The sequence below is a fragment of the Silurus meridionalis genome, chromosome 10 (assembly GCF_014805685.1).
Source record: "Silurus meridionalis isolate SWU-2019-XX chromosome 10, ASM1480568v1, whole genome shotgun sequence".
Taxonomy (NCBI): domain Eukaryota; kingdom Metazoa; phylum Chordata; class Actinopteri; order Siluriformes; family Siluridae; genus Silurus; species Silurus meridionalis.
The window spans coordinates 12,745,977-12,760,393 of record NC_060893.1 but is presented as its reverse complement, the minus strand read 5'-3'; the positions used below and the strand labels follow the sequence as shown (position 1 = coordinate 12,760,393).

Below are 14,417 nucleotides of genomic sequence, written 5' to 3'. Positions count from 1 at the left end.
TTTTATGGTGGTGGGTGCTATGTCTAACACATACATTCAGTATTTGATGTGTACTCTAGCATACTGTGATGTATCTTAAGCACAGATGTACCTGCAAAGTGCCATTTATGTGAAACATGTTACATGGTTAAATAGTAATGTTTGGGGTTAATATCATTTTGGCTAAACTGATCATTCCATGCATTTATGAGCTTACTACTTAATGACGACTCACTCCAGATGTGCTCCATGAAAACACAAAAATGTTATTTGAGTGTTAAAAGCTCCCCCTTGTGGAAGCTCTTCGGCTCAGTTCAAATGTGACTGAGTGAGTTACAATCAACGGATTTTTTCTATCCATGATTATATATACTGTATAAAATGGCCCGAAATTGATCCACAAATTAATTTCTTCCATCATTAAATAATAGTATAAATGTGTGTGAAAATGGAAACAAAAAATCCTGTTAAAGGGTTTAAGTGCATAACTAAAGTGTAGAAAATAATTACACGCCTTTCTGGATTTTTCCCTATTTAGCTCTTGAATAATAATTAACTGGGTTTAATCATTCTTCAGCATAAACATTTTCAGATAAAGACTTAAGGGAAGATGGATGAGTTCTACTTATTAAAAATTTGAAATTTATTTATTAGAAATTTCCCCACTGTGGGACGAATAAAGGTTTATTTTATCTTAACCGCTAGAGGGAGCAATAACCTCACTGATCAATTTTAGAGCCACTCAATTGCTTGTAGTAGGTGTGATGGCCTGGTGAACCAAACCCATCTCTGCTAATCAGTATGAGTATTTCTCATCGTTTTAGCTGTAACTGCTTGCGGATCAAAAGTATACAGAAAATCAGGTTTTTCTTTGTCCTTATTCATCCTTTATATTAGGTGGTTTATATCGCCTAATCAATTCTTATAGTATCAAACATTGAAACTTGATAATGCAGCTTATCTGAATGTGTGCACATGTGTCCTAGCAACCTTCTATAGCTCATTAGATAGTTTGAGCATATCACCACATCCCAGGCTTTTTAAATAATTCAGTGATGAAGATGGCTATGTGGTGCCTTTTTGTCCCTGTTGGAGGCAAATGTTCTTGCTTAGAAAGTATAATGTGCATGTAAGCATGTAAATACACACAGATACAGTAGGAGCTTGTTTGTCCTGAACAGAATCAAGAACCAGCCAGGTTCAAGATATCAATATATGAACATATACCATGCTTCGTGCTTGTGTGCTTTGCATGACGCCCAACAAGAAATAATAATGTGCATGATGTTTAATTTCCAAAGGCAGAATAAGCTCTAATAACTGAACTTTTATGTACCGCATATTTTTGTTTCTCTTTAGGCTATGCATACACAGCACCTGCAAAGTAGGTTTTTTACATATATAAAGCACATTTTAATATCCTCAGGCATTAAAACTGAGCCTATTTTTAGACTCAATGACAATGTAGTGTGATATGTATATTATGAGCTATATTTTACATCCAGTGAACACCATGACTCGCAATTACTATGTGCTCATCCTTCACTGGGACGGTTATATCATGCTCAATTATTTTTCAACTAAATTCTAGCTTGTTCTGGCTGACTTCAGAGCTCCCTGTGGGCCATAGCTTCACCGTTCTCTGCTGCATTGAGAGTTGAGACTGTTCCTCATGTGAGCTTTTATTGTTCTATATAATAGCCCTTGCACAGAGTTTGAGTTTTCATGGTGTGTGAATCGGATTACTGGTGCAGTGGATCAGAACATTGATAGAAAAATGTCATTTTTACTCTCCCAACACCATGCTGAGTAAAGGTTTTATGTGGAAGATATTAGGGGAAAGCCTTGTTCGCTAAAACGCTGCCATTGAGCTCATCTTTTTTTTTTTTTTTTTTTTTACATCAGTCACAGCCATGTTAACCACGTAACTGCCTTTGAAGGGTCATGTTTGTATGGAATCCTGCCTTTGTGATGTGATGTGACTGAGCATTGGCAGCTTACTAGCTCCACTTTCATCTCCTCCATTCACTAGTTAAATCTTCAGAGAAAACATAGAGAGTACAATCGCTAATCCTAATGGGCTGTGTGACCTAAATACCTTCTTTCCCTGGGTCAGCTGTGTGTGTCGTGCGCATTTCATTACAAAAAATTGATTGAAATGAGCCTTGACTTTTGTCTTGACTTTTTCAAGCTCCTTGTTAGCTAATTTGATGTCCTATTATAAAATTCTGAAGTCAGTAAGCCAGTTACAGAGGGAGAATTGGCCTAAATTGTTTAATAGAGGATTATATGGTGCCTCTGTATAGCTAGTGATCTGAAAGATTGGAGGCTTGTTGTCCTAATGAGGTTATATTGTGGTATATTTATGGTCGTTGTCTCACTTTCGGAATTAATTAGTCACTACATCTGCATAATGCTGATATCCAAGATTACTGAAAGTGACACTGAATGTGACGGATGAAGATACGTGCAAAGAAACCTCTGATGTTTTCCAGGTTACACTACTCTCGTGAGTGTTTGAGAGGAGCCTAGAAGCCAACCATACACCATAGGCTGCCTTATCAGAGAATACCAAATGCCAAAAAACCGGCAGAGGCAAACTAATAAAGGTGCATTCAATTATTGAAAATGGCAGATTTTCAGAGCATAGGACCCCATACGAACATTCACACAGAGGATCCTTGTAGTAAAAGAACAGCCTGCAGAGGCAGCAGATTTAGCCTTTAGCTTCCTGAGGCTTATGAAGTGTGCCTGTGTGCTGCCGTATTTAACAGTTCACATAAAGAACGGATCTGCTTTCATTAAATGGAGCATCAGGGTATCTCTGCAGCTAAAAAGATTGGGCATTTGATTCTTAACCTGTAGTGTTCACCAAATCAGAAATAAATAAATATCTATTTTTCAGCATATCTAACAAGAAAAATTTGATTTTTCTTTGAAAAATCTTCAAACACTATTGTTTTATTGCATGAGGGTGAAATAAAGTACTGCCTCACAGCTCCAGGGACTCCACTTCAGTCTTGCCCACAAAACATATTGGTAGGTGTTTTGGGAACCCAAGGTATGAATATGTGTCCCATCCATCCTTCCATCCATCCATCTATATTGCCTCATATTGCCGTGTGGCAATTACTGTTCAAAGAAAGGCTTAAGATTCAAACATTGCACTGACTGACTTACTTCTGACATCATTTGTGCTCCTCTGTAAAACATGTATAATGACAGTCAGAGACTCTGTTAAAAATAGACATATTTCCCATAAGAGCACAAATTGTTTTCCAGTTTGTCTTTTTTTGTACCTGTCTGTCTTGGGGTAATCATTTTGTATGTATTAAAAGGAGCATATCAGTTCATTTGAAAGAAAGAAAGATAATTCATTCATTTTTATGGTGCTAACTATTTTAATCTTTATATTCTGCTAGATAATACAAAATACACATACACAAAGCAGGACAATAGAGAATGACTGTCCCTTAATTTGAGTTTGAGTTCAGCAGAAATGAAATGATTGTTGCTTTCAGTGCTAATGTTTGGACTGCAAAGGGAGAAGTAAAGACTAGCATTAGTAGTAAAACACCTTGTGTGAAGGTTTGTGTGTGTGTGTGTGTGTGTGTGTGTGTGTGTGTGTGTGTGTGTGTGTGTGTGTGTGTGTGTGTGTGTGTGTGTTTGTGACAGCCGGTATGTGTGCCCATAAATTATAGCCAGTAAAGTATTAGGTTTGGGTTTCTGTTGATTGGTTTCTTGATATGTCCCAGACACCAGGGAGAATGTGAGCAGACCAGCTGTGGATTTAACAGCCACAGGAGATATCAGCAGCAGTCTGTAGTGACAGACACAAGGCAGGGGTCGAGCCACAACATTCTTCATATGAACGGATCATAATACACTGCCCCAGACAGTATGCCTAAACTGGATCCAATGCTGTGTTGTTATTGTAAGGTCAAAACTGTCATACAAATGCTAATTCATAAGAATTTGCATGGTTTGGGTATAACTATATAGACTATACTTACATATGGCTTAATTCCAGCAGGATCACTTTTGCTTGTTAGAGTTATTAAATAGTTTGTGTGAGATAAGGCTGGTTGGGTTAGAATAAAGGTAAAATACCCCAGATCTCAGATCTCATCTTTTTTAAATAAGTTAATGGTTACTCATTAAAATGTGTGAATGTGATTATCTTTGTAATGTTTTCGATTATTTACTTTTGGTCAAGTTCATCGAAAAAATGAATTTGTTTACAAATGCATATCCAAAATCAGATACTGGAGCTCCAGTATAAACAGTATAAATAAAAAAGAGAGATGTGTGTTATTTTCCCTTCTCAAATACACATTGGTGTGTACTTTATTTATGACTTTAATTTGTGAAGTCTGTTGTGATTTAATGCAGTACAGTGGAATTCTGTGGTAAAAGAAACATCAGTTACAAATATAACAGTAGTTTTATTAACTCCAGGCAGAGTGAATACGAAGACACATTCAAACAAAGTGACAAAGATTGATATTAGATAGTATTTCCAATAAATTCAGGCAGTTTGTTATTTTTTGTAAATTTGTGTCATCTTATGTAGCACCTTGGTCCTGGGGGAAACGTTGTTTTGTTTCACTGTGTAAAGTATATGGTTGGAATGACAATAAAAGCCTACTTGACTTGGCTTTACTTGATATTAGGGTTGGTGGCCATTCATTCCAGAGACCATGATGATGATATGCACAATAAGAATGTATGCATGGGACATTAGGTCAATTGATTATCTGATACTGCTAGTAAAAAGGCGGTTTCCAGAGTTAACCCTTCCAGTTTGCATCTTGCTCATAGAGGGGTCTTATGAAACTCATTTAGGAGATCCCCTTCAAGACTCTTAGGGAAAAGTGGTGGATAAAGGTGCTAGACAGAGATACCCTTCAGGCTGCTGCAGTATGCTGAGATAACAGACATATTCCTGGACTGCTGAGTTGCATTTCTAAGTTAGCATTTCATGTAGAAGGGCATAACCTCTCCATCACTTTGGGACAGTAAATCTTATTAAGGATAAAGCCTCCAGTGCATTCCAACCATCAGCAAGTAATGAAAACTGAGTTCTTGCCGGCTATATAGAGGCCATGAGTAAGACTTGAGTAGGCCATTAGTTGTGACCTTATTGCTAAATTCTGTACCTGTGAGATGAAGCAGCAGTAGAACTGATAAGGCTTATTGTAGTTGGTGAGTCCAGTTATGGGTTAGGGCAGCCTATCACAGATGAGCACTGTTTACAGGTACTTCATATATGTTATATGTAATCTGAAGATGGTTAATAGAGCTGACTAATACAATGTATTCTGTGTAGCAAATGGTGTTGTTTTAGAAGTGGTAATGGGCCTTAAGGGGTAGGGTGAATTGATTCCCAATTTTGTAAGGCAGTGGCAGAATAGTAGTTAAATCATTGGACTACCAAGCAGAGGGACTACTGATTAAAATATCAAATCCCAGAATCACCAAGCTGCCACCACCGGGCATTGAGCAAGCCCTGTTACCCTGAATTGTTCAGTTATATAAAACAGTATATATGCAATTTTCCAAATGTCATAAATACTGTTTGGTGTGTCCAAACTTTACTAAAATATGCCCCATGTCCTTTTTCCCATATGACTACAAACAGCTCCTTAGGCCATAATGGAGGCAATCCAATGGAACACTGCTCCCCTTTCAAAATCCAAAGCCTGCATCTCCAGCCTACTGTTGTAGCTCACTTTGCTGTAGGCTGATAAACCACATCTGAATAGAAGGACTACCACTGCAACTATTAGCAAAGCTGGTATCCACAAAAGGAGCCTGTACTGCACATAGCAACTGATTCTGATTGTCAAACATAATAATATTTTCACACATTCGTATGACAGGGTGGAATTATCAGAGACACTACTTTTAGACCAATTAGCCTCTTCTAGAGTAAAAGTGTTATTTATTGAGCCCAATTTGAGACCAAGCATCATGTCTATTATGGCTTGCTTGGAGCCAGTTGTTCAAGTACAGCAGTATTCTGATTATTATTCTGTCGATTAGTGCAGGCAAGGCTACTCGTATATATTTATAAAACACCTGTGGTATTATGGTTGAGGAGTAAAATCTATATTGAATTGGAATGGGTGTCTTTGAAAAGTAAAACAGTAAAGTCTTCTTAAGCAATAAAAAATAAATTTGTTCAGAGAAGGATAGGATATAGAGCTTTAACAGACAGTTTAGCTCTCTCAAATCTAGAACAGGATAGAGAATGCTGTCTTTCTTATGAAGTGTGTTAAGAAGAATCATTGCTTTTGTATGTGTATGTACGGGGTCTATTTTTTGATTGTAGCTCTCTCCAAGAGAGAAAACTCAAGTTTAATGCTCTGTGAATGACAATTGCACACAATGTGTTCTGGAAAGCCTGTTGTGCACAATAAAAGGACTTCAGTTCATGGCAAAAGTCCTTGAGGAAGTATTTTGTGTGATGTAATGGCAACAGTAATCAAACAAAGCAACAAAAAAAACATCCATTTTAGAATCCATAACCTCATCAGGTCTGCATGTGAACAGCATGTAAAAATCAAATACAATGTAGACTCAAAAGCCATTGCTCATTGCTACTTTAAATAAACAAATAAAATACTAACACTTAGAATGGAGCATTGCTTTTATTTAAACAGAAATTCAAATAATACAAATTGGATGCACTTATATTGCTTTGTCTTCATGATATTCCTTTAATTCCTGCAATAGCGAGACAGGGGATGGTGGGGGTGTAGCTGGCAGCTATTCTTACAGGCCTCTTGGGGCAAACAGTGGGACATGTTTATGGTGAAAACGAGTGAGGAATGTGGCGGGGACTCCCCTCCAAATGACACATGGCAGGAAATGGATATGCTTGATATGTGAGGATGGGGACATTTGTGTTTGAGCATACCATAGACAGTGGTTGCTTTGGCTACCATTCCCTTTCTAACATGTTCACTTTAATTCTGATTTAAAGCCCAGATAATGTGCAAATTTAAAGCACATGAAAAACATAAAAGCATAGCTATTCTTCTTTCATCTTTACTTTTGGACCTGCCAGATACAATAAAAAAGTGCTTGTGTTCACTTATAATCATTTAAAGAAGAATGATCTTTCATTTATAATGTATGTGAGTGCTCCAGAGTCATACTGTTAAACCGTCCATTTTTAAGATTTTACCCTTCATGTGGCATGAGGGTCAAGTGAATGAGGCTCAGAATATTAATACCTCATGGCCATCTGCAGTTTTAGTGCCTGACTGCAGACACTTCTGGTTGTGTCCATCACATGCCTTTCATATTTGGTATGGTAATTGGGTATTTTATCCGGGTGTCCACATGTCATTGTATGCTCATTCCTCTGAAGAACATTAAATCATGATTTGTATTATGGATTAATTTGATAGGCGGGGACGTATCATGCGTGGCAAAATTGTGCATGCCCACTTTTATTGATTCTTTAGTAGTCACAATGATTTGCATTTCCAGCTGGGCTGTCTGTATCTGCTACTTGTCCACAGGGCTGTATTACAGAAAATGTAACATATCAACATACTGTATATCCTTAATGACAGTAAAAAATGATTGTATTTTTATTAACACACTCTGTAGCTCCTACATTTAGCAAGCTCATTTTCTTCTTCACAGCTTTTTTTCATAAGCTTAAAATGCATTTGCTACATTTTATACAGTAAATGTCTTATAGAAACACTAGTTGTTTAGGTTGTACTTTGTACAATACTTGCATTTATATGGAATTCAGTTGGAATACACAATTGAAGTCTAATGCTACTGAGATAAAACTCCATTGAGAATGAGCCCTCATTTCTCCCAGCATTCCCCTTAGTGTATATCATATATAGTACTTATATAGGAATATTTCACATTTAACAAGCTTTAAATCAGATGAGGTAAACTCCAGCATGTTCTGACAGTGATTAAATGAGCAGAATAAAAGCTCTAGGCCAAAGACAAAGACAACAACAGAATTTTTAATTTGACAGAAATTTTTAAATAGCATATTTACTATGTATAATTAAATAATAATTACTAATTATGCACTGTAAATGCTAGCAAAGGTCAATGTAGCTCCACAGCTGAAACATTTCTCTTTGCACTCAGCCCAAAATAGTCATTTCATTACACATTCAGCCTTAATTACTATTAGTGGAGAACTATTGGTGAAAAAAATGCAGGCAATGCCAAAGCATAAGACTGTTTTATATCAGTGGTAAGTTTTACATCATATGAATACTGTATTTAAATAAAAGGCACTTTATTACTACTTCTGATATATCTGACAGTAATAGCTTTATATATATATATATATATATATATATATATATATATATATATATATATATAAGATCTGAATTTTAACTGTGGGACTTTGCTGGAAATGTACATATCTGAAAGTGTGTTGGACTCTGTAATTAACTAATTGCATAAATGTTAAGCTCATGCACTCCAACACTAGCTCGATGTCATTTAATTATGATGAGTTTATTTACAGGTGGCAAATGGTTTGGTATGGTTAGCCCACTGTTGCATAACAGAATGGTAAACATTGGATTACATTGGTTTGCAACCTTGGTAACACGTATTGATTAACTAAATTAATACATTTATTTCCACATTATCTTTGGCATTTTAGTCTAATATCATAATATCATAATATATACATTTTTTTATACACTGCACCTGCACATGGAAAGTTTATGTTGTAGTACGGTATATCTCCTTTATATTGACATGTTAGTAAAGATTTTATTATATCCTGTGGGGAAAAAAAAAAGGTTTTGTGCTATTTAATCAGTATAAAGACAATCCAGGAACCACTTAACCTTTTCTAGCATCTCCCACTGAAACCAAGTATTGGTTGAGTTAAAAGCCTAGAAAAATAATTCATAGATGAATTTTCTTATTCATTGATTTTCTATTCAAATATTTATTTTCTAGATGAATAGATGATCTTGTCAGAGAAGAGAAACATTCAGAGGGTTTAGGTAAGTTAATATGTATAGTCTACAGTATAGAACATTAGAGTCAACATATACTATGTATTTTGATCAAACTCAGTGCACAGAAACATACCTTCAAAATAGTGGCTGTTATAAAAAAACAATACAGGCTGTTTTTCTTCTAAATAAAGTATGTGTAGAATTTCAAGTGAATATTATAAAAGTATCTTTGATGGTTTATTTACAGACTAGCCACTTACTCATATGTAGTATATTTCCAGTGGATTAGTTCCCTGCTATATTACACATAATAGGGCCTTCTAATTGGTGAAAGCGAGACAGAAATGCCCTATCAATCATCAGATCCCGGCAGACACAGTCATGCATCATGGCCAGCAAAATCACTTATAGCTTGAATATTGGTGACTAATTTACTTCTTACTAGAACTGTAACAAGAGCAGAACATATATCATAAAAGCTGTAATGTGTCACTGTAATGGATAGTGTGATTGCCCTGTTGTTTGTGCTGTTATAACTTAAACTTAATGATCTCTGACATTGCAAAGCAAAGCACTAAAAGGTTGAGACTGATGCTTTGTAATACTGCTGTGTCTCAGTCATATCCAGTGGCACATAACAGAGAGTATTTTATTAAAACCTTAGGGAAAACTGCACATTATCTTTCATTATAACTATAGACATGCCCACAGAAAGAAAGAAAGCATTTGTAACTTCTCAGACAGGCAATACAAAGTGGCATTATGCAGTCACTATAATTGACTATTACATTAAAAAAGCAATACCGTAATTCACAGAAGGCTTGGATGAGGACCACTGCACTAATAGTTAGCCTTGCTGATGCCTAAGCTGGAATCATTTACAATACATCTCTTTCAGACATGTTTATACCATCCTGAACAATATCGTTTGTGAGTTTGAATTTAAAGTTATTATCAGAGCAACACAAGTGCAGGCGAAATGGCAGACTCATCAGGACATAAACACTAATGAGAGGAGACAGTACTTGGACAATTACACAGTTTCTGTCCATAAGTTAGAGATATAGCATTAAAAAGCTTGCAGAGCAATTAACAGAAAAAAGGCCCTGTTCCAAATGGTAGAGTTTTTGCTTTGGTAATGCCACTGAGGTGAGGACTTATAGTGTAGTCTAAAAGTTGCACATAAACATGATCCTTTGGGAAATTCAACAAGACTTTACATTATAGTTGTGTTCGCCAAAGTGTTGCCAACTTAATGATTTTGCTGATAGATCTGCTGACTCTTTAAATCCCTTTAGCAACTTCATTAAAAAAAAAAACCTAGCGACAAATCAAACCACTTTTTTAGCAGATCTGCCTGCTTTTTCCTCCAGCTCACATCGCACCACAGCTACCCATTTTTATAAGTTTAGAAAGTAAGTAGTCATCTCACCCCTAGTGTACAAAACCCAATTTTGTTCCCCATTCTTTTCACCAAATAATTGCTGATCATCATTGTTACTAAGGACCAGTAACTGATTTCTATTGTTTCCAGCAACTAATTATTGATCATCATTGTTTCCAATGACCAATCACTGACTCTTTATCCTACCTATGCATTTTGTACTTCTACATTTTTTAAAAGCAATAACAGCAAGTTATTCAGTTGGTAAATGTTTCCTATTGTTTATAATTCTGGACTGTTTATTGCTGTTGCTTAATTTTTTCTTGGTAGATTTCTATAAGATTCCCTACATGCATAAACAGCCTCTAACTTGTGGTGCCAGCACCCAGGATTCTTTCTGTAGGAAACCATTTATTCATATGGCAATCCATTATTACCTACTTGATATCTGATGGCATTATTGTCTATTTGAGAGCCTCGAGTTGCATACATATGTCTTTATTGCTTCATAGACAGTCTGCACAAAACCATCAGCCACAATTAGTCTGGAATGCTATTGAGTCAGACGGCGTAGTAAATACACATAGAGGGCGCTCATGAGCACACTTTTCAAGCTTAAAATAAGAAATAGGGCACACTGCCGCCTCGAGGACCTCACGGGTTCGTGCCAACGCCATTTGGGACAGGGCCGCGCCAAATAACTGCGCTGTGTGATAAAGTGTGAATGCATTCTCACGACTATTTATACATTTTATTAATCCTATTTGAGATTTGAATAGTAAAAGTTTTCGACTCAGTATTATGCTATTATAGGGGTCTGCGTGCGCCTCCTCGGCTGCTGTACTACTGTGACCCTGCTGTATGAAGTAATGAGAGTGCGCACAGCTTTCCGGTCTCCGCTGTGAGTCGCACCACGAGTTCTGCTGCCGGTGCGATCCAGCGCTGTTCTTTGATTGGCTGATCAGCGCGTTCCGTCGATCACGTGAGCAATCCTCGTTCTGCGAACGGAGCAGCCTGGAGTGAAGCTCAGTAGCAGGGAGGCGGAGGAGGAGGACATGAGCACCGAGAGCGCGCGCACAACATCTGCGACCCAGATAAACACACACACACACACACACACACACACGAGCCGGATGAAGGAACAGCTCACTTATAGGAGATGTATGCGCTGATTATCGGAAGAAACGGAGATGAACAGTTTGGTCCAGAGGAGCAGTGTAACTGCACCAGAACAGCGCAGGTGGAATGCCGCGTGAAAACCCGCAGTTCCACAGCACACTCGGGTCTAACAGCGTGGTGAATGGAGGATATGTAAAGATAGAGTAGATGAAGCTTGTGAGGCGGGTGGACCTGTAAGTAAGCTGTCGGACGAGATGAGGGCGGCGTGGGCAAACTTGGCGGCGCTGCTGCTGCTTTGCACTTGTGCAGGCGTGCTGCACTTCTGGAGTGGCGTGGAAAAGCGGATGGAGAGAAACAGACGTAGCGTCCAAGATCGCAGCGCCGATCCCGAGCCTTCTCCGGACCTTCCGGGAACTTTTCGAGCTTTACTCGCCGTTCCGTCCGTGTCCCGTTCGCAGTCCCTTCACCCCAACACGAGCGATAATGAGAGGAAAGATCAAGGACGTGGATTCGAGTCCACGGTGCGCGAGCTCCACGCATCGAAAAACCAAACAGAGCAGATTCTAGAGGACGGGATCTTTTGGAGTCGAAGTCTAGAAGATGGCGTGTCAGCGGGCTTCGGGGAGGAAGATGCCCGCACGTGGAAACAACGAGTACGCCGCGGCCGAGTCGTGTCTCTGGAGCCGGGCTGCGGCAGGACGTCCAACCAGCTGGCCACGTTCGCAGACGGATCTCGTGCGTGCGTGCGTTACGGCATTAACCCTGAGCAGGTGCAGGGGGAAACACTGTCCTACTACCTGGCCGCTCTGCTCGGGATCACCAACGTGCCGCCGCTCGCGCTTTTGCGCCTCGATGGTGAGCAGTGGACGCACGTGAGGGGGCGCATGGAGGCGCTCCAGTGGACACCGAGCGCCGTGGTGTCCCTCAGCGAGTGGATAGCTGAGCTGAGCCCGGCTGACGTGCCCGCTCCTTTTCACCGCTCCGGTGCCGGGCTGCTTCCGCTACAACCCGAGCTGCAAACCAAAAGCAAAGCGGATCTGCTCGAGCTGGTGCAGTGGAGCGACCTGCTGCTGTTCGACTACATCACGGCGAACTTCGACCGGCTCGTGAGCAACCTGTTCAGCCTGCAATGGGACGCCAAGGCCATGGAGAGAGACGCGAGCAACCTGCTCAGGACTCCTCGCGGCAGCTTGGTGTTCATCGACAACGAGGCTGGACTTGTGCACGGCTACCGCGTGCTGGACATGTGGGAGAAATATCACGGCGCGGCGCTCGGCTCCGTGTGCGTGTTCAGGAGGAAGACGGCCCGGCGCGTGGCGGAGCTGCACCGGCGAAGGGACACGCGCGCGCGCCTGCTGCAGCTCTACCGGGACAGCGAGCCTTTAGCGCACGAGCTCGGCTTTCTGTCCGACGAGCACGCCAGGATACTGCAAGTGCGAATAGACACAGTTCACGAGCACATTTTGCACTGTAAAGAAAGGCACGAAAAACTGTAATGGCTTTCTTTCCGTTTCTTTTCTCTCTCGCGCGCGCGCGTGAATCCTATCACATTAGTATGGATAAGGACTGCTAGTTACCAAGGTGACCATCAGACCACGCGACCCGTGAACTGTGTTCAGTGGGACTGTAGAATATCTGGACTAGCTACCTCCTGTAGGGACAAACCTTTAAATGTGGCTGAATTGGCAACCGTTTGTTTTTTTGTTGTTGTTGTTTTTGTATATGCGATTATTTTTTTATTTTTGTAAGCCTTAATTTCACAGAAAACAATGCATATTCCTAGGGATAGAATGAGTACTGATCAAAGTTCTTTGTACACACACTGGAAACAGGCCTATGTGCTGATGTATGCTGCTTCTGCCATTTGATTTATAGGGATGCACTAATCCCACTATTTCCACTTAAGAAAGGCTTAAAATATTGTTAATAAAGCACCCGATTATTGATCCAGTCCTAAAATCAGTAACTGGGAAACTTTCTGCAAGCTGTTGCAAACAGCCACATGATGGTGTGTTTAATGACATGTTGTGTCCTATGTTTAAAAGAAGTTCTTTGGTTCTTGGGCCAGTAAAATATGCTGTGAAATATGTCACATAAAATCTAATACAGATCCTGTATCACAAACAGAATAGGGGCCAGTGACACTGCTCAGTGGCAGATGGAGGAATCTCTATTTATTAGAATACTTTACTTGATAAACAAGTTATAATTTAGTGACAATGTTTCGGTCTTTGTCGATCAGTTTGCAGAGTGAGGCGAATCGGTAATATTCCCACTGCTGAAAGATCAGTGATTTGTATAAAAGGACATCTTTGATTATTTTCAGTAGCTTCACCATTTCATTCATGGCCTTGATAAAGTGGTGGGATGTGCATTGAATTGAAAGTGTGTTGTGGGGTTTTGCTTTGTGAACTCTGAATTTTATTTAACTAATTTAAATCACAATATGTGATAACATTCCAGTTCTTTTTTTATATTAAAAAATATTGTGTCATTTATACATGCCATTAAATCTAGTGGAACTGCAGGGTTTCACTATGTTGAACACTACAGCACTTGTCTGGTGTCTTCTTTCTCTACGCAGAAGAGATGTTTTGCAAGACGTTTTTTTCAGACTTGTACACTGGACCTATTGTGACAATGCAATGTATTACTCATATTCTCAGTAACACTTCTTTTCATAGTTCATATAAGCCCCCTTTCTTCATAGCACACATTAGAAACAGGACATTCACGGTGCAGTGTTAATTCAGTGCTCCATACACAATAAACCTTTATTGCAGGACTGCTCATATATCTGTGAAGACTGTCTTTAGTTCAGACTCAGTCTAAACCCAGGGGCTAAAATCAGCATTGTATTTGTACTAATATCAGTTCAATTGGCTGATATCTCATTGTAGGTGTGTGTGGTGGTGATTCTTGTGACTGTTTCAAGCCATTTAATATTGACCTCTTGTGCTCCA

General features: G+C 39.3%; 1 protein-coding gene across 1 annotated transcript; it reads left to right on the top strand.

Moving 5' to 3' along the window:
• Positions 1-9,255: 9,255 nt before the first annotated feature.
• fjx1 (four-jointed box kinase 1) lies at positions 9,256-14,004 on the top strand. The gene has a single exon (XM_046858545.1). It carries the CDS (start codon positions 11,709-11,711, stop codon positions 12,948-12,950), a length of 1,242 nt encoding a protein of 413 aa, XP_046714501.1. The 5' UTR covers positions 9,256-11,708; the 3' UTR covers positions 12,951-14,004.
• Positions 14,005-14,417: the final 413 nt, after the last annotated feature.

What these genes read in the sequence shown, in the direction of transcription:
- fjx1 (XM_046858545.1), top strand. Translation starts at nt 11,709, where the DNA reads ATGAGGGCGGCGTGGGCAAACTTGGCGGCGCTGCTGCTGCTTTGCACT.